The 21244-nt window shown below is 35.7% G+C and overlaps 2 protein-coding genes across 3 annotated transcripts; one reads left to right on the plus strand and one right to left on the minus strand.

Moving 5' to 3' along the window:
- Positions 1 to 281: 281 nt before the first annotated feature.
- U2af50 (U2 small nuclear riboprotein auxiliary factor 50) lies at positions 282 to 13123 on the minus strand. Of its 2 annotated transcripts, XM_074171489.1 has the most exons (8): positions 13008 to 13121; positions 12905 to 12943; positions 11651 to 12202; positions 11166 to 11326; positions 6590 to 6712; positions 1592 to 1765; positions 1349 to 1492; positions 282 to 495 (listed from the first exon to the last, which is right to left on the minus strand). In XM_074171489.1, exons 2-8 carry the CDS (start codon positions 12918 to 12920, stop codon positions 364 to 366), a joined length of 1302 nt encoding a protein of 433 aa, XP_074027590.1. In that variant the 5' UTR covers positions 12921 to 12943; positions 13008 to 13121; the 3' UTR covers positions 282 to 363. The 2 variants fall into 2 exon arrangements, with proteins under 2 accessions (XP_074027590.1, XP_074027589.1); XM_074171488.1 differs by having other exon boundaries at positions 12905 to 13123.
- A 1400-nt stretch (positions 13124 to 14523) lies between these two features.
- On the plus strand, positions 14524 to 18260 carry LOC111505400 (uncharacterized). Its single transcript, XM_023160194.2, has 3 exons — positions 14524 to 14740; positions 14842 to 15642; positions 17560 to 18260. The coding sequence occupies exons 1-3, from the start codon at positions 14695 to 14697 to the stop codon at positions 17988 to 17990; spliced, it is 1278 nt and encodes a 425-aa protein (XP_023015962.2). The 5' UTR covers positions 14524 to 14694; the 3' UTR covers positions 17991 to 18260.
- The last annotated feature ends 2984 nt before the right edge of the window (positions 18261 to 21244 follow it).

Below are 21244 nucleotides of genomic sequence, written 5' to 3' on the forward strand. Positions count from 1 at the left end.
GCAATTAAAGTGCCTACATGGGCTTTGTCTATTGACTGCAGACTTCAACTTTCCTCAATTCAAACTACTTACCGTTTCCGACATCTCATATGTTTTTTGACAAATACATTGTCTGAATATTGTATAAAATATAAAAAAAAACACACAAATACATCACAACTTTATATTTTAAACTTCCTCAGCAGGTTAAAATTAATATACACTTGAAAGCTAAATTCAAAGATGAATTCGGCGCTAAAACTAGGATATTGTATAAAAACTTCAAAAAAAAACCACACAAATCCGTTACAACTATATATTTTGAAATTGAAAAGGTTGAAATTGATATAGACTTACAAGGTAATCTTAAGGATGATGTCAATTCTAAAACTCCCGTCTATGATATTTATCTGGATCGAAATATGAAGTGACGACGACACGATTGCTGAATTTCCTACCTGTTAGAGTTTGTTGAGCTTTCTGACAATCCAACACGGAGTTGAATTCCACAAAGACCTGCAAAAAAAGTAAGCATAGAATTTAACAAACCCCTTAAAAATACAATTAGAAGCAAACAACCACATCATATGTGGATCCTGGGAAAAAATAAGGTAAATGTTCTAATTTTGCTGGCCACGTACATTCGATTGGCAATTTTTATATGTTGGTACACTGGTCTCGAATATATATTCACAGTTTTTGCTGTTTAGCATGTTTAGTTTGTTGGTGAAAGGTATAAACATTGGAAATGTTTTACGTGTTCGGCAATTTTCTGCCATCGAAAAAAAATCAAAAAGAATTTGCATCAAATTTTGTGTGAAAAAGTGAGTGCTCAAAAACACATGAAATGTTGAGAGTGCCATACGGTGACTGTACTCTGAATCAGAAAATGTTTACAGAAGGCCGAGAAGATATGAATGACGACGCTCGTCCTAGAGAATTATCGAATCAATATTGAAGAAGTTGCTGAGGTTGTTAACATACTGGTTGGCTCAATTTTGACCATGAAGCGTGTGGCAACAAAGTTCCTTCCAAAATTGCGTAATTTTGTCGAAAAAAAACGTTCCATGAGCATCGCTCAGGAATTGTTGAATGACGTTCATGTCTCAGCCACCGTATTCACCAGATTTGGCTCCCTGCAACTTTTTCCTCTTCCAAGATTGAAGAGAACCACGAAAGGACGCGCTTCGCGAAGGGGAGGAGAGCTTACTGAGAGAGCTCAAGAACATAACAAAAAGTTCATAGCAGAACTGCTTTGAAGGGAAACATGAAAATACACCACCACATTTTGTGAACAGAAGGCGTACATCATTTTCTACATAAAGAACACAGAATGCATAATCAGGCAACCCAGAAATCCATTCCTTACCTTTCCACAACCAGGAACCTCGACATTCTCAATCGGCCTGGGGATTTCTATGCTACGCACAACACCATACTTGTTGCACTCCTCTTTAATATCTTCAAGTATATCTTCATACTCTTCTTCATCTTTGAGCTCATCCGGCGTTACCTGAAATTTGTTTTTATTCGAGTAACATTTACAAATGTTGCTTTCATTTTAAATGAGAACAAGAAATTAGTGTAAAAGTGTAGCATTGAAAAAACTTACCATATTAAGAAGACACAGAACCTCTGTTGGCGGCCCTGAGGCTCCAACCAGACTGAGACCCGGTACCTGAATCTGGACAGCCGGTAACACGGTGGTGTTTTTAGCTCCGACGCTGGCTCTCTGCACGATGAGACGCTTGTCACCCAGCTGCATCCCATTCAAACCAGCGATAGCCTAAAAGGAAAAAAGTCTAATGAAAAGAAGAATTGGATTGGAAGTTTCATCAGCACAATTTCAGCATGAGCACATTATATAATTATTGAGGAGAACAACACCGTAATCATGCCCCAGCCACCGTATTCACCAGATTTGCCCCCCTGCGACTTTTTTCTGTACCTAAGATTGAAGAGGGCCACGAAAGGACGGCGCTTTGCGATGATTGAGGAGATAAAAACTGAATTACTGAGAGAGATCAAGGATATACCAGAACTGTTTAGAGGATTGTAGGAAATGCTAGCACAAATGTATTATATCTAAAGGGGACTACTTCGAAGGGGACAAAATTAAAATTGATTGATGAATATTTTTTCATTTAATTTTTTTTTAAACAGACATAGTATATTAGTTCAAATCAAATCAAAATATACTTTATTGTCCAAAAATTTGCATCTTATTGACAAAGTCTAAGAAATATAATGTTAAATATAGAAAAAGTGTTAAAAAAGTATGAAAGTAGATATAAAAAAGTTCCAAAAATGTATAAATGTAAATATAAAAAAGTCCTGAAAATGTATAGATAAAATACCACCATGTATAAAGTGTTAGTACAAAGAATAAATTGCTAATATATTGCTAATATACAGTGTGTAACAACAAAAACTTAACAGAGCCGTTTTTTAATATAAAAAGTAAGATTTTTAAAAAAGCTCGGACACGTCGATTTCTAATTAAAGGGGGACACCTTTCAGACTAATCAGATTATTTGTAGTACGCACCCCCTCGGAGGGGTGCGTCCGACGACCCTTATTTAGATAGGGAAAGTAGGTCGAGTGGCACCTTGTTTTAAAGGTCTTTCGAATACCTTTACATCTCTGTTGAAAGAAAATTTTTGTAACGATTAGTGTTCGAGATAATTTGAAGATTTAAAGGTATTTTTATTGATGTCAACTCTTTTTAAAATAAATCAAATTGTTTTTAAGAACTTTCATGAAAAAAATAAATTTTTGCTTTTCATGACAACCTGCTAATACGTGTCCATTTGATTTCATAAAAAAGTAAGAATTATTTGTTTATTACGAGGAGACTTTTTCTGGGGATGGGGTTGGTTACCACCCTTACATTTTAGGTGAATTGAGTGGCACCTCCTTATGAAGGTTACCTTTTGACGTGGATATTTTATGCTTCTGATAAAAAAGTGAATCATACTAAAAACTTACCTACACAACGAATACAACCTGCTGATTTCCTTGAATGCTGATGACGCAGAAAAGTTTAAAAAACCGTTTTAGGGTTAATAAATCCCAATAATTGTTTTTAAAGCACACACAAAAAAAGTAACACCTAATAAGGGTAACTCACATAGGAAATTTAGAGTAAATGTTCAAAATGTGCGCCATTTTGTTCCATGCAACAATGAAGATTTTGTTCGAATTTCGCTCTTACATTATTCAACATCTCAGGAGTTATAGCTCGGCATTCATCAATGATTCTACGACGTAATTCATCCAAATTGGCTGGCTGTGTAGCATAAACTTTAGACTTTAAATATTCTCACAAAAAGTAGTCCAGTGGTGTTAAGTCTGGTGATCGTGCTGGCCATTCAAATGGACCTCTTCTGCCAATCCATTGTCCTTCAAAATGATTATTCAAAAAATTTCGAACCTGCTGGGCATAATGGGGTGGTGCACCGTCTTGTTGAAAATGGATAAATTCATTTCGACATCTTGGATCCTGTTCAATTATTTCAACTATACGAGGTATTGTATTGCCTCTTCAAGAAGTTGTAAATAAGAATAACCGGTTAAATTTCCATCAATGAAAAATGGATCTATAATACGATTGCCTAATATTCCGGCACAGACATTCAACTTTTGGGGTTGTTGGGTATGTATTTCTGCGTATTGTCTTGGGTTTTCATCCGACCAATAACGGCAATTGTGACGGTTCACGCAATCATTTAAATAAAATGAGCTTTCGTCCGAAAAATAGATGTTATAAAGCAGCTCGGGATTTTGAATTAATCTCTCACTTATGCCCCCACAAAACTCCTGTCTTCGGTCAAAATCATCCTCATTGAGTTCATGAACAAGTTTAATTTCGTAAGGATGGAATTTGTGGTTTTTAAGGATTCTCCATGCGCTCATATGGCTTATTACGACCATTGCTGATAAACCTCTGGTACTCAACCTGGGATTGGCGATGACTTGACCAATAACTCCAATCGCATTATCGTCATTCACTACCCTTCTCTGAACATTTCTTTTCTTATTTAAAACTGAACCTGTCTCCCTGAATTTTGTGACCAAATCCAGAACGTGATTTCTTCTTAGGTGTTTACCAGGGTTTTGCTCGTTAAATAAAATTGATGTTCTATTAGCATTTTGGTCGTTGCCAAAAAATAAAGCAATAACTGAAACCCTTTCAGCAGAAGTGTAAAGCATTTTTAAACAAATAACAATACACGATCCGTTTAAACAATGTAATAAATGAAAACGATGTAATAATGAAAACTGGAAGAAGAGGAGTTGGTATTGATTTTAAAAAAGGGATTTTATTTAACAAAAAACTGATAAGAAGAACTACTCGAAAATTTTTTTATTTAGGCATACAAGTTACCGAGTGGTCTGTCTAATGTATTATTAACATGGCAATTTTAACTTCAAATTATCTCGAAAACTAATCGTTACAAAAATTTTCTTTCAGCAGAGACGTAAAGGTATTCGAAAGACCTTTAAAACAAGGTGCCACTCGACCTACTTTCCTTATCTAAATAAGGGTCGTCGGACGCACCCCTCCGAGGGGGTGCGTACTACAAAAAATCTGATTAGTCTGAAAGGTGTCCCCCTTTAATTAGAAATCGATGTGTCCGAGCTTTTTTAAAAATCTTACCTTTTATATTCAAAAACGGCTCTGTTAAGTTTTCGTTGTTACACACTGTATTGTTAAAAGGATTCGCTAAAATTCTCTTCCAAACTGATGACAATGAATGTTGCTTAGATTTGCAGATCTCATTTCTAGTGGTAAATGATTGAACAACTTACCACCATTATAGTATATGGATTCCTTGATTAAATTCGAAGTTGGGATAGCAAGTCTTAAAAAAGACACAACAAGAACATATTAGGAAAAGGTTAAAAGTGTCTTAGTACGAATGACAAATGTTATTTGAAAACAACAGCACAAATATAACATTAGATTGTCGAGAGAAAACATCTTTATAAAACATAGTATTATGTCATAAATTCACTAATACTGTGACTGTTTTTCTCAGTAAGTAATGCTTCAAGTCTGGATTTAAAAATATTAATATTTGGAGATTTTTGGATAGAGACATCGAGGTGATTAAAAACTTTGCATCCCAAATATAAATGACTTTTTTGGTATAGGTTAATTCTGTACAAAGCAGGCACTAGAAGATTTCTGGATCTAGTGCCATATTGATGATCTGTTTCATCGAAAAATGTATCTTTATGTTTGTACACATATATACACAGTTCATACAGATACAAGCCATCAGAGTTAAGATCCTTAATCGCTTAAAAGCCTCTCTACATGACTGCCTCCAATTTAGTCCTGCAACAGCAAATTTTTGTAGAGCGTGACCAAGAGGTACATGTATTCCAGTCAAGAATACCATATCGCAGATGACAGTTGATTTTTTCATAATAAACGAATAATAATATGTTTTCGCGACAATGATTTGATAAGAACTTTAACGCATAACAATGTTTTCTTAACTTTTTACAAAATATATCGACATGTGGTTCCCAGCACAATTTATAGTCGATTGTTAGTCCAAGCAACTTTGTCGTTTCACTAGCATATACTTTCATGTCATTGTCCTTAAAAATTTGAAACTGTTCAATAGCTCCCCTCAAAGTAAATTTCATCAAAGAGGTTTTCGATACATTTACCGTTAGAAGATTTATTTCGGACCACTCCATTACTTTATTGTATACCATTTCTGATGTTATCACAAGTTCAGTAGTATCTTCACCAGTTATGAGTAGATTTTTATCACCAGCATATGATACTACTTGGACTTTAGGGATGTCAAGAAGGAAATTAATGAGATCATTAGCATAGATTAAAAATAACAAAGGTCCAAGAATTGAGCCTTGGGGAACTCCCTGTTTAACAATGAGAGATTGGCTCTGAGTTGTGTTGATGATTACACTCTAGGATCGATCAGTTAAGTGTGATTTCATTAAATTCAAGGCTACACCCCTTATACCATAAAGCTCAAGCTTAATTAATAACAGGTCATGATTAACACAATTAAAGGCTCAAGAAAAGTCAATAAACAGCCCACAAATCTGAACTTTTCCATCCAAGGCTGTTATTACATTTTCTTAAAAATTATATGGAGCAGTTTCAGTACTTCTGCCATTTGTGAGACCATGCTGTGTTGAAGATAGCAACTTAGTCATAGTTGAAAATGAAAGCAGTTGATTTGTTATATTCAATTCATAAAGCTTGCTATAGTTTTCAATGGAGTGGGGGTCACATTTTTTATATACTGGGATTGCAAGGCCAGACTTGGGTTTGTCTGGGAAAATCCATTTTTCTACTGACAAATTTATTAGATAAGCCAAAGTTGAACTTCGATTTATGTTGAGTTGAAGCCTGAATCGTGTTCGAAAGTAGCCTATTCGAATATTTGATATTTTATACAAAATAGGGTCGTATAAAAGAGACTTCTGCACAAGGCAGAATTGTTATATTGATGTCAAATGACAACAGAACATGTTGGAGCGAACATATGATTTGAGTTTTCAAGTAGTGTTCTCAGGGATCAGTAAAATTATTTATACTTGCATTTATACCAAAACAACTTACCTGATCAGTCATAGTGATATCAATATATTCAGCAAATGCATATCCTTTACTCAGTCCAAAAGCCGTGTCTTTCACAAGGTTGAAGGCTCGTAGCTGCCCAAACGACATAAGCAGTTCCTTTACCTACATACGAATTCAGAAATAAGTTTGAAACCGATAAAAAACTGAGACGCACTCAAAATCAAAATAAAAAGCGTTCAAGCGTTCAAAATACTTCGACAAATGTTAAATGACAACAGAAATTATCCGAAGTTCTATTTTGATTTTGAGTACATTGTTTATAAAATTCAATAACTTACTTATTGTGGCTGTGTTGGAATGAAAACTTTACATCTGATTCTGAATTTGATATTCGTTAAAATCGACAAGATTGAAACTGAACTTTGCTATTGAAATATTGAGCGGGACAGTTTTACATGTTATTTCAATGAACCCCCTCAAATTCCCGGTTCATTTCTTTGCAACACAAGTGACCTATCCAAAATTTTGTACAGCCTCCAAGTCAGTCAGAATTAAGAGAAAAAAATCGCGGTTCTTTGTACCGTAATACATTAATGACTTGCCTTGTTTTTCCACAGGGTGTTCAGGTTTATATGTTTGCAGAAACACTCATACGCATCGAGTTGTTAACCCTAGCTACAGGGCAAAAAAAGCAGAATATATGAGAGATTTTCAAAACAGGTTTTATTAAAATAATAAATTTCAATTTAGATTAGAATATGTTAATTGAATATGACGCAATGAAAATAAGACAAATTCGATTTTGAAATGGAGAATCTTTTTATTTTTAGTAACTTATCAACTTCGAGGTTAATAACTACGGCTGAAACTATATTTTCCAAGACAAGTATACTTTTATTTTCTGTTAGGCGAAAGTGAAATGCCATATTTGAATATGTTTGTACTTTCAAACTCGTCACTGTTGGTGGAACAAACTTTTCTCTTTCAATCAACATTTTCCAAATCTGATAACCATAATCAATGGGCATTTTTGACGTTGAAACTGAAAATGAATGCTGAAATACCTGAAATTAGCAAATTTCATCACATAATGTGACACTTTTCCAATGTCTCCATTAAAATCGGTCACATTATGCGGTGAAACTGACTTTTCTTTAAGAAATATTCAACGGTATCTGGTCTGAATAATCCATTTTGGATTTCCTGAAAAGGCTGAAATAGAAAACTGAAAGAGAAAACCTGAAATGCTTTCCTCGTTTTTGTTTGTGAAAAACCTGCAAACCTGAAAAACATTTTTCGGCAAAAAACCGTAAAGTTCGCGCACAGAAAAATTGTTTTCGAAAATTACCGCAAGACACACTTTTCTAAAGTTTGTCGAGCTTTTGTTTCCACTTTCATCATTTTCTTATTCGGGAACACACACAAAATGTGTTTATAGTGCAGGGCTGAAAAATCTAGAAAAATGCTGAAAAGCTAAAAAAGTTTTTCTGCTGAATACTGCTGAACCCTGTAAACCTGTAAAGGCTGTAAAAGAAACAACCCTCGTGAAAATATCTTTTTTTAAATTCTCTGACTGCTGGTTGGTGCCCATATTTTCATACTCTGATGCTAAAGAATATGGAGAAACTAACACCCTGAAACATCCTTCTCAACTCATATCAACTCGACTTATTATGCATACCCATTACTATGAAAAACGTCAATCAATTTATTGAGTACTGATATTATACAGGGCGTAAATCATATACCTAAAGAAGAGTAAAACCTCCATTTTTACATACAAATGTCATTTTGGCTTGTTGTTTTGTTAAGAAAAAAACTTCAATCTGAAATTTCCATTCGACAGTTTACAAAATCATGACACGTGTTTTCCTATAAAATAGCATCTTCAGGCGTCACTATACTGTTTTATACAGGCGTCAGAATACTGGCGTCAGTTTACTCGAATCTCCAGGCGTCAGTATACTGACATCTTCAGGCGTCAGTATACTGGCATCTTCAGGCGTCACAATACTAGTGGCAGTACACTGGCACCGTCAGGCGTCACAGTACTGGCACCCTCAGGCGTCACAATACTGGCGTCAGTATACTGGAATCTTCAGGCGTCAATATACTGACACCTTCAGGCATCGCAATACTGGCGTCAGTATACTGGCATCGTCAGACGTCACAATACTAGCAGCAGTACATTGGCATCGTCAGGAATTACAATATTGACGTCAGTATAATGGCAACTTCAGGAGTCACAATACTAGCGGCGGTATACTGGCATCGTCAGGCGTCACAATACTGGCATCTTCAGGCGTCAATATACTGACACCTTCAGGCATCGCAGTACTGGCGTCAGTATACTGGCATATTCAGGCGTCACAATACTAGCGGCGGTATACTGGCATCGTCAGGCGTCACAGTACTGGCACCCTCAGGCGTCACAATACTGGCGTCGGTATACTGGCATCTTCAGGCGTCAATATACTGACACCTTCAGGCATCGCAATACTGGCGTCAGTATACTGGCATCGTCAGACGTCACAATACTAGCAGCAGTACACTGGCATCGTCAGGAATTACAATATTGACGTCAGTATAATGGCAACTTCAGGAGTCACAATACTAGCGGCGGTATACTGGCATCGTCAGGCGTCACAGTACTGGCACCCTCAGGCGTCACAGTACTGGCACCCTCAGGCGTCACAGTACTGGCACCCTCAGGCGTCACAATACTGGCGTCAGTATACTGGCATCTTCAGGCGTCAATATACTGACACCTTCAGGCATCGCAGTACTGGCGTCAGTATACTGGCATATTCAGGCGTCACAATACTAGCGGCGGTATACTGGCATCGTCAGGCGTCACAGTACTGGCCCCCTCAGGCGTCACAGTACTGGCACCCTCAGGCGTCACAATACTGGCGTCGATATACTGGCATCTTCAGGCGTCAATATACTGACACCTTCAGGCATCGCAATACTGGCGTCAGTATACTGGCATCGTCAGACGTCACAATACTAGCAGCAGTACACTGGCATCGTCAGGAATTACAATATTGACGTCAGTATAATGGCAATTTCAGGAGTCACAATACTAGCGACGGTATACTGGCATCGTCAGGCGTCACAGTACTGGCACCCTCAGGCGTCATAATACTGGCAACAGTACATTGGCATTGTCAGGCGTCACAATACTGGCATCTTCAGACGTCAATATACTGGCACCTTCAGGCCTCGCCTTACTGGCGTCAGTATACTGGCATTGTCAGACGTCACAATACTACCGGCAGTACACTAACATCGTCAGGAGTTACTATATTGTCGTCAGTATAATTGCACCTTCAGGCGTCAGTACACTGGCATCGTCAGGCGTCACAATACTGGCATTTTCATGCGTCAATATACTGGCACCTTCAGGCGTCGCAATACTGGCGCCAGTACACTGGCATTGTCAGACGTCACAATACTAGCAGCAGTACACTGGCATCGTCAGGCATTACAATATTGACGTCGGTATAATGGCAACATCAGGCGTCACAGTACTGGCACCCTCAGGCGTCACAATACTGGCGTCAGTACACTGGCATCGTCAGGCGTCACAATACTGGCGTCAGTATACTGGCATCTTCAGGCGTCAATATACTATACTGGCACTTTCAGGCATCGCAATACTGGCGTCAGTATACTGGCATCGTCAGACGTCACAATACAAACAGCAGTACACTAGCATCCTCAGGAGTTACAATATTGGCGTCAGTACAATGGCACCTTCAGGCATCAGTACACTGAAATCGTCAGGCGTCACAATACTTGCGTCAGTATACTGGCATTTTCAGGCGTCACAATACTAGAAGCAGTACACTGTCATCGTCAGGAGTTACAATACATTACAGGCATTACAATATTGACATCAGTATAATGGCAACTTCAGGTGTCACAGTACTGGCACCCTCAGGCGTCATAATACTGGCACCTTCAGGCGTCACAATACTGGCGACAGTATACTGGCACCTTCAGGCGTCACAATATTGGCGTCAGTATATTGACATCTTCAGGCGTCACAATACTGGCGACAGTATACTGGCATCTTCAGGCGTCACAATACTGGCGTCAGTATATTGACATCTTCAGGCGTCACAATACTGGCAGCTCCAGGCGTCACAAAACTTGCATCTTGAGGCATCACAATACTGGCGTCAGTATACTGACATCTTCAGGCGTCACAATACTGACGCCAGTATTGTGACGCCTGAAGATGCTATTGTATAGCATTACTGAAAGTTAGTAAAGACACGCCTAAAAAAGCTATTATATAACGAAAAACGTCCTGCGTTTTTGTGAAACTGTTTGGTAAAAATCTCAGTGTTTCTTGAATAAGTCAAATAACTGAATCCTTATTGTACATTTCGGTGGCGAATTAAGTCCATTCTGGCCCAAAAATAGATATGCATAGGACATGTAAGTTTATGCCTAATTGGATATCCATTAGACATCCAATGGATGGATAATTCAAAAATCCAATCAAGACTTGCTTGTGCTTAACAAAGTAAAACAGCGAGTTGATAAAGCTGATGACCCCTTTCAGAAAATCGCCATTCACGCAAAGTTTGACGGCATGTCTTACCTGGTCTTCGTTCAAATAATTTGGAAGACCTCCAATGAAAATTTTATGAGGCGAATCTGGTACAACAGTACTGATTACACCAGCAGGTACGCTAATGGAGTTTTCCGCCATACCAGGCATCGGTTGGTAATCATGAGGTCTGCGAATTTTCAAACTCTGACCTGTAAAAAAGAGGTGTTGTTCAGCTGAAATCCAAACTCATGCTGTAATGATATTTGTGTCGGGTCCTCTGTCAAAGGCTCTTCAACTTATTCTTAGTCGTGAATTTCATACTCTAAATTTCTTTGATATTTTGTTGTAATTTATTAAATACCCATGAAGTCATAAGCGAGAGACATCTGCGTTTAATAACGGAAATTTGAAAATTCATTGATTATTGACATATCAAAGATTAATTATCTCCTGATGACAACTTTGACCCGGGTCAAAAATACCATTTGCAGCATTTTTAGGCAACAAAAATGTCTAAACAAAATAGGGCTTACCTTTGAAATTGATGCCGTCAAATGCCATGGCCTGGGTTGTTTCATCAATGGACCTAAATTCTAAGAACGCGAAATTTTTATCGAGATTTATCTGGCAAGCTAGTACTGGATTGCCTGCCGCTTGAGCCAAACCACTCAAGTGCATTTGTTGATTGAAGTATTCCATCATTTCCTCTTCAGTCACACCAAACGGAATGTTACCGACATATAAACGACGAGCTTGCCTTGTAATGGTTGACCCCACTACAGGTACCGCTGCTTGCGGAGTATCGGCAACTATATTTGCAGGAATCTGACCAGCAGCCTGCATGGCTTTATACTGTAAAGGGGTGATGTGTTCGAATCCTGGCGGTGGGACATCCCAGTATAGAGATGGCTTACGACGTCTGGAATAAGCGCTTTTGTTATGTTTTGGAGATCCTGAACGGCTTCTTCTTCTTGGACGTGGCTCCCTGCTCCTTGACCTAGATCTTCGTCTATGTTCGCGAGATCGAGATCGTTTTCTTCTATCCTTTTCATTTCGATCTCTGCTCCTTTCCCTTTCTTTAACGTCTGAAATTAATGTCACTGAAATTATGGCAACTTCACAGACTTGGATAATTCACTGAAAGTTCCCAGAAACCTATCAATAGTGACAGATCACTTTCATCTTTTGGATATTTCCAATATCCAATATCCATAACTTCAGTTTTTATTATATTCAGTTTACTAACAGCCTTTTAGTGATGAAAAAAATCATTGAAATATATAGAACATAATAAAGTTGAAGGATAGATCTTTGAGATACTCCAATTGAAGTAGAATTCACTTTCATGTAATGTTTTCTATTATTCAATTGACTCCTAAAATATTGAAGAGGTACTACTTATATACCTTATCCTTCCAGTTTTTCCATGATACATCGAATCAAATCGAAATGAAACTGTTTGGAAAAATTCCACACAAGTCAGGGACTCATTCGTCACATTCAATAATGGCATTTCGATGTGCCAATACATTTTTTTAAGAATTTATAAAGGTGTTGTCATGAGCAAATAAATGAATATTTTTAATTTTTTATATGGTTTTGACACAGGTAACTTAAATGTGAAACTAGCAGACTTGGACAGTAAATACACAATCAAATTAGAATAAAAATTTTACTTCGAAGTTTTTAATTTGTAATCCCTATTCTTAAACATTCAATATTTCCTGGAACAATGAAAGCAATACAGTAAACATCCCCAAATCATATACATATATTTAAAATATTACCTTTCTCATCGCCCATTTTATATAATCTCAGATATCAAACTTGGATTAAAAATCGTATTAGTAAAATCACAATATATATCTCGATAAGTCGTCAATCACCTACAATAAATGCACAGTTCCCTGTTTCATAAAACCAAAATCTGAACCTGAATAAATCTTTCATGAACAGCAAAGCGACATCACAGACAAAATGGATATTCTTCGTAGTTTCCACTGTTGCCAATGGTTCTCTCTCTCTCTCTCTCTCTCTCTCTCTCTCTTGATTGGTCGCTGCATCCTATTCAAGCGCAATGGACGATTCCAGTACCCCTATTCAAAGTTGCCACAATAAAATTTTCGAGTCAAAATCGACTGACATTTTCTAGGCCTTTTTGGAATAATTCAAAGTCGGAACAGTTAGAAATTTCAATGTTATAGATTTCTGGATGTTCCCGGATATGTGAATCGAAGAATTAAAGTTGATATGACCAAAAATAAAAAATCCTAGGGAATTTTATAGTGGCAACACTGAATAGGGGTACTGGAATCGTCCATTGACCCTTCTCTTAATTACATACCAACATAACCACCAGCGTTGGCGTTTACACCAATTTTCCGGTAGATCTAACGATTTCACCTCTGATATAGAAGTATATGCTTGATTGAATTGAAAAGGGCTATATTTTTAGGAGACTACAAACTGAATAAAAAAAAAAAATAATTATTGTATAATGCAGTGTTCATATAAAAGTAGTTGTTTCGACAATATTTCATCTTCCGTGTATGTCGATGTTTATATGAAAGAAGTTGTTCTGAAAGAGCTTTTTTTCCAGTTTGTATCTGCATGATCACAAGTGTTTGTAAAGAGTTCATTTTGAAACTAATTGCTTTTTTTTCTTTGAAAGTTTTTCACATTTTTTGTATAAAAAATGGAGAAGTAGAAAGCCTTTATTTCCATTGATACTTGACATATTTAGAAACTCAACTCACAACTGAAAACTCATCATCAGTCAACATTATAGTACACTAGTACACTAGTTTGTTGTAGAGAGTCTCGTCAAAAGGGTTGTTCAAAGAACATTTTTTTGAAAGTACAAGTCATGGGCATGATAATATCATGACATTGCTGGCATTGATCAGCTTACTTATGAAAGAAATACTACAATTATGCAATATACCACCATCTATCATTATTATTATATAAATAATTCCCAAAATCATTTTATCTCCTTTCCCTAACCTTTGGTTCAATAGGCTCGGTAACTATGAACATTTACCCAGCTCCGAAGATGATGTAACTGGGTTGGACTCTACTCCAACCACTACTTTTGAACCAGGGAAGTGTAAATAAAAATTATATTGAATACATTCTACTTCTCCAACTGAAAAAATGTCCTTTCAATTTGAATTAAATACATGTTATGATTTTTTAGCCATAAAGAAAACGAAATCGATGTAGGCACTAGACCGGAATATTGGCATTAAATATGATAACATATACGACACTCTTTTTTTTGACAAACTTGACAGAAAAATTAAATGGATTGTTTCAACCAATAAAACGCTATTGTTTTGAATGGACCACATTTCTATCACAGAACAAAACACTTGAATTTTGTTCTGAGTTTGACTGAGACATTCTCACAGAACAACGGTGTTCTGTCGATATTGTTTTATTTTTGATAGTTCTATTTGGGTTTCATTTTGCAGCTGATTTTAGTGGTTATTTGTAGTCATATAAAGTGGTGAATACAAATATTTTAATGACAAAATGATATAATAAAGAGAACACAGAAGTACTAATTTTCATAATGGATTTTGCCCGCAAGCAACTCGAAAAGTATGGCTGGTCTGAAGGTAATTTTAAGAAGGTTCTTGATCCAGGGATAACTCATGTGAAAAAAAAACTAAACTGTAATTCGAAATTTACATATAAACTGACTTTTTATTATCAACAGGCAAGGGATTAGGGAAGAATGAAAATGGAATTTCTGCTGCTCTTAAGCCAAAACTAAAATTTGATAATTCAGGAGTGGGACATGATGCTGGAAGACAGTTCACAAACAATTGGTGGGAAAAACTTTATAACAATGCTGCTGAAAACATCGATGTTGAAGTAGATGGAAAAAATGAGGTTAAAATGAAAATTAAATCTGAAGATTCAGTTGAAATATCAACTAAAAGTTATTCAGTCAAAGAGCTGAAAAAGAATAAAAATCTTGAATATGGTTCTTTTCTTAAAACTGCGAAGTTAAAGGGTAATACCGAGGAACAATACGATACTCCTAAAATTTATAAAAATACAACAGAATTCAAACCTCTGACTGATGATGAATTATTTGCTGCTTGCGGAGGAAGAACCGCTCATAAAGGTGCTCGGCATGGTTTGAAACTTGGCGGAAAATTGTCTAGAATAGAAAAACAAGAAAAAATGCTGTTGAAAAAAATGAAAAAAGTTTCTCTGTCTGATAATGAAACTTCTGACAAAATAATAACTGAGAAAAAGTTGAAAAAACTCAAGAAACAAAAGGAAAAAAGGGAGAAATATACTCCCATTGTTGAAGACAGCATGGAAAGTATCTCTTCCAATGGTTTCAAAAGGAAAAAGAAACGCAAGAGTGTTTCTTTCAACGAAACTGTTACTGTTACAGAAATTTACGGAGATCACGAATTCAGTTTTGATAGTGAAGTAGGTTCAGTAAAGGACAAGAATAGTAATGAACCAAATTTAGAAAGTATTGCTAGCGGATCAGATGAAGGCAAGTACTATTTCGATGATAATCTCTAAAAACTATAATTTACATAGATTTTAGATATATTCGCCCCTCATTTTCATATTGTCGCATGTCTGCTCCATTGAAGTGTTGCCCATACCTCTGGAATTGAGGAGAACAGGGCATTTTCTTCAGCAATCCATGGCGGTCATACAAACCAATATTGAAACAATACAATGGAAATAATATTTTATATATCAGAACCACATTATTAATATTCTCTTTTTTATATCAATGATATGCTTTTTTCAGAAATAATTTCAATTCTTATCCTTCAAGGGAAATTTTTATCACAGATATATACAATCCACTAGAAATATACAAATGTTGGAATTATTTTTAAATTCCCAGTTTGGAATGAGAATTCTCTGGGAAACAGCTTTCATTTAAGATTATTTCAATATTAAACTGGTTATTATTTATATTATTTCCAGCCAAGAATAGACAATAAGCTGGATGTATCTTGTATAATTTTGATTTCATGATTTAACTTAGGCTCGAAAACACAGAATATAGAGTCGTTAAAGTGAAGTAAAATATGGTGTCATCAAGCGTTGATAAAAACTCAGATAACACCAATCCAACAAAAATATTGACTGCCTTAAAAGAAGGAGCCATGAAACCTTTTTTACAAATGGACTGAGCCAAAGGATAATTTCTAATTAACAGTCATGAACTGTGCGAACAGCTTTTTGTTTTTTTTTTATCTTATCTCTGCTGTTTGAAATTATCTAAAAAGATCATGCCTCATTGAAAATTGAACGTTTAATCTTCCCCTTGAAGAGGCTGACGCGAGTTGCAGACTCTTGTTCAGTATTCGCTTTGGTAAACAAAGATTGCTGCGATTTGAGTCCGCGTTTCAAAGCTTCAAATTTTTCCTTCCGCAAACTTCCTGTATACTTGGAGTAACTTTGAAGATGTTTCGATTCATAGTGTCGTTTAATGTTATAGTCTTTGAGAACAGCTATGGTTCCATTACAAATTAAACATAGCGCCTTATTACTGGGCTCAATCACAAAATACTGAAAGTTCCATTTTTCTCAGAACGTTCTGCATTCACTGTCGATTTTCGCTTCTTTTCCATACTAACAAATCACACATGAAAACAATAAGTCAAATCAAAATACTTTTATTGACGGGTGTTACTTCATTTCACAATAGACAGTTTCGCTTCCTTCGCCTTTCCTACGCAGACTAACTCGCAGTCGCGCCGCTAGCCTTTTTATATGCAATTATTACTGCCATCTCGAGGTGATCAGAATACACTAGCTAGAACCAGAACTTTCTCGAACCAACGCTGTAATTCCAAATATTTAATTACGCCTAATGCCACCTAGCGGGTAGCTGAAAAAGATAGTACATAGTACCGCTACTCGCCACTAGATGTCGTTAAGTGTCACAATACACAATAATAATTGAAATGCAAAAAAAGCGTAAGTTTGCTTAGGTCACGCACTTTGCGACTATCCTAGTCTAGAAATATAGTTAAGGGCAGAAATTGGCCCTTGGAACAAACTGAAAAAATCATTATGGCCCGAAGGCTTTAAAGTTTGGAGACCCCTGTTCTAAACCATTGTTTAGCTTGATAACTGATCAGTTGAAATTCAGCTGTAAAGTACGTTTAATAAATAGTCAACACAGGCTTTCTATGAAAAAATTTACAGTTACCAACCTATTGGTGTTTGAGCAAAATATAGAGGTTGTATAAAAAAGGCCCGATGGATGCAGTCTATACAGACTTTTTGAAGGCATTTAATCGGGAGGATCACTAAATATTATTACATACGATGAGATTATTTGATTTCTCAGATCTGTCTCTATCATGATTTTAAAGCTACTTGACTCTGTTATAACATGAAAAATACTCCTTTCAATTAATGAAAATCTCATTTTATTTTTCAGGCATTGAACAGGATATAGAAAACAATAATAACGAGCAGCAAGACAATCATAAGAGTTTTGAAGTTGGACAATTCAACATTAGCGATCTCTCAAAAGCTGAACGAAAAAAACTAAAGAAGAAGAGAAAACTAGAAGCTAAGAAAACTTCTGCAACTGGAACTTTCCTTCAGAAACTCAATGATGGCGTTGATCTCGAACTAACTCAATTTGAGGATAAGGATAAGAATTTGAAAAAGAGAAAGTTTTTGGAAGACTTTGAACAGAATGATCACAAAAGTGAACTTTCAAAGACTGACTCGCCAGGAAAGCACAAAAGGAAAAGAAATAGGGCTAAGAAAAAGCAAAAACGGATGGAAGAAAAGCAAATCAACTCTATTGTACGATCTCTCGACAATGTTTGCCGTATATCTGAAAGTGATTCAGTTGAATAGGATGAATAATGAGTGTATTTTAGGTTACTAGGAAAGTTTGAGGTGGTTCTGGTTGGAATTTTTGAAAATTTATTTGAGGGTTTTTTGTACGATTCAATAAAATCTATAGTGATTTATGGAAAAAATACATTACTATTTTTGTATTACAAGCAACATTACAATTATTCCCAAACCAAACTTTAAAAAGCCCTCTCAACTTGTTTATATTGTTTATAATGTTATTAATGGTGATTTTCTCAACATCTGAATAAAGACAACACTAACACGTTATTGGTTGCAATTTGCTTCTGTCCAAGTTAATCAAATGATTTATTATTATAAGTGAAACCATTATATCTGCAATTTTTTATTGTTTGTGAATTTTCAGAGACCTAACGTGCTAGGTATCGCACATTAAAAGGTTGGATCTCATTAATCTTTAACTCGCCCAAGTTTCGACTTTTGAGAGTTGTTTATAGCGGGCAGCAGGTGGTTAACGGAAAAACAAAACAGATGGTATATGAACAATTATAAAAAATGATCAGTATGCTCCGAGAAACCACAATGAAAGTAAAATTAATAAATGTTTCTCATCTCCTGAAATAATACAAAACGATTAAAATGCAATACATTACACTGTATGTTCAAAAATGAAGTGAATTTTCATTTTTCTCCCAAAAGATATATATTTGTTCATCAATTCGGTTTTTATCTTCTCAATCGTCGCAAAACGCCATTCTTTCATGGGTCTCTTCAATTTCGGGAGCAGAAAACAGTCGCAGGGGGCCAAATCTGGTGAATACGGTGGCTTGAATAGTTTCAGCATGGTCCTGCTGCTGGATGAACAAGAAACATCTGCGAGACTAACCTTATCTTTCAATGTTTGTCGGATATAATTCAATATCCAGCGTGGTATTAGCCAATGAAGTTGTTTTCCAACCGACCGACCGTGTAGGTAGTTGGACGAGAAAGTGTTCAGAATCAGAACTGCTGTGGAATGGTCAGTTCTGTGCAATCGTATATTGTCGCAAAAGAAAATAAAATAGTATATTATGCAACGATCATGTAATGATGGTTATTAAGACACGAGCATTAACCAGGATACGAAACGAGCCGAAGGCGAGTTTTGTATGGTATATGCGAGTGTATTAATAACCATTACATGAGAGTTGCATACGCTATTTTTTCTAAACCCGATAAATAATGAAAAACTATAAATATTATATTTGTATTGAACACACTTACAGTAATTAACTCATATTTTTTAAAAACAACACAAACTTAATGGTATTATCATGAATATATGAAAACTATAAAGATTCTAATTATATTTATATTGAATATAACAACTGTAATTAATCTGATCTTTTAAAAATATAGGAGTCGATGGTATTCCTTCTATATCGCTGTTTTCAGACATTTTGATAATATAGGTAGGTAATATGAAAACTGATTTTGACAAATAAAGCAATTAGTTACTTAGGTTAGAATCTAGGACAAAGGAACAGGATTCTTGATTGAAAAATTATGGGTTTCTATTGGTTGATAATCTGTATCATAATGGATATCATTATGAAACGGATTATGGTCATATAAGTGTATTGTTAGAGTACGGGTGTAGAAAAAGATTATTATTATCAAGCAATAACGCAACATGCCTATCCTTTCCCTAAAAAAAACAACAAAGCAATACTTGATATTTTATTAATAAAATCAACATCAGTATAATGAACCCTGTCACCTAATAAAATCGCAGACTCTTTATCCAAATTTCCAAAACAGAATATATTATCAATAAAAATATGAGAATACTCAATATACTAGAATGTGGGTTTAGTTAGCAATGAAATGAAGGTTTTGCCAGAGACAAGTTGGTTGTCTCTGGTTTTGCGTATAGCAAAGTTTGTTTCGTTATTTTTATTCTAAAATGCAGTGACGGCTCGTGCATTGGAGTCTAGGGGAGGCTATATATATATACACAGAAAAGCCCGCCGGAGGCGTGAAAATTTTTTGGGGTACCGCACCTATTTATAGCAAAATACGTAATATTTGCATAAATGCAAACAAAAATTGTGTATTGCCGAAAATTATACTTATAAAACTGGCCATTAAAAAAACAAGAAAAAAGGGTTGTCTTTAAGTTATTTAATATAAATGAAAAGTTCTCAGTCAAAAAATAATACTTTTCTCTTCTAATATAACAGTTTTGTTGAAAATTGCCACAAATATGTTGTAAGCACAAGTACTCAATTATGCTTATAAAAACAGGTCTAAAAGTAAATTTTATTGTCCAGCAAGAACCAACGGGGAGGTGAGAGTCGTGACTTGCCAGGAAAGGAAGGATGAGGTAGGAGGGAAGGTTAAATCTGGTTAGTTCAAGTGAATTCACAAGGCACCCGCAAACTACTTTAAATCGACGGTTATTCAAGTTCAATATAGTCTGCGAGGGTCCCGCATTTTGAAAGGTGTATTTTGGATAGGAAGGAAAAAAAGAAACTAAAAGTAAACATAACATTCGTTCTCAACCAAGACGATATAGCTGTTGCTATATTTTGTTTGCTAAACAATTTTAATTTACAAAAAGAAAATACGTGCTCCTTAGATTCAAAATATCTTTCTGTAGAACGAGGTGAATTTTTTAAATCGGATTATCCTATTTCAGACCACGTTTGGTATTCGGTTCGACGGAAAGTAAAACAGGGCCAACAAAGTTTTTCTCGTTTAATGGAGCCGGTTAAGCAATCGCATTTATCGTACCAGATAATATTAAATCCTCGATTTTGTCGATTATCTGACGCTTTAATTGAATTCAAATTTGGTTGAGGCCTTCCCCAGAGTTTTAATAATGTAAAATTTATTATCATAAGATAAAGACTTGAAATTATTTGTCGGCAACCAATCGACTATATCGTCAGATTTTTTAATTTCATCCAACTTATCCATAATAAATGGAAAAAAAAACTTACTGAAAAGTGAAAACCTGAAAACACCTTGAAATTGAAAGAAAACACTTTTAAAATATTACCAAAAAGCACTGCTATAATAAAATACTGCCTGTTTTATACACAAATATGATCAAGAAACACTAAAACGATTTACCGAAATATTTGTCAGTCGCGCCATCCCGTCCGAATAATTAAATAAAAAACAAACGCAGTCGTACACTAACGGAGACCAACTGGAGGCTAGCCTCCTCTGAACGTGTGTCCTAATTTACTTCATTTCCATATTAACATTTTTTGAACTTATACTTCTTTTGGCGCGTTAGGGGAAAT

This window comes from Leptinotarsa decemlineata, unplaced genomic scaffold (genome assembly GCF_025532065.1).
Source record: "Leptinotarsa decemlineata unplaced genomic scaffold, Ldec_3_MD MMD2_tig00000010_RagTag_RagTag, whole genome shotgun sequence".
Lineage (NCBI taxonomy): Eukaryota > Metazoa > Arthropoda > Insecta > Coleoptera > Chrysomelidae > Leptinotarsa > Leptinotarsa decemlineata.

Bases quoted from the DNA above. Each gene is read 5' to 3' on its own strand.
- U2af50 (XM_074171488.1), bottom strand. The intron at 6,713-11,165 runs GTAAGACATGCC...ATTCGTATGTAG, and splicing joins ATTATTTGAACGAAGACCAG to GTAAAGGAACTGCTTATGTC. The intron at 1,766-6,589 runs GTAAGTTGTTTT...TTTTCCTTTTAG, and splicing joins ATATCACTATGACTGATCAG to GCTATCGCTGGTTTGAATGG.
- LOC111505400 (XM_023160194.2), top strand. From the start codon at position 14,695: ATGGATTTTGCCCGCAAGCAACTCGAAAAGTATGGCTGGTCTGAAG. The intron at 14,741-14,841 runs GTAATTTTAAGA...TATTATCAACAG, and splicing joins AAAGTATGGCTGGTCTGAAG to GCAAGGGATTAGGGAAGAAT. The intron at 15,643-17,559 runs GCAAGTACTATT...TTTATTTTTCAG, and splicing joins TGCTAGCGGATCAGATGAAG to GCATTGAACAGGATATAGAA.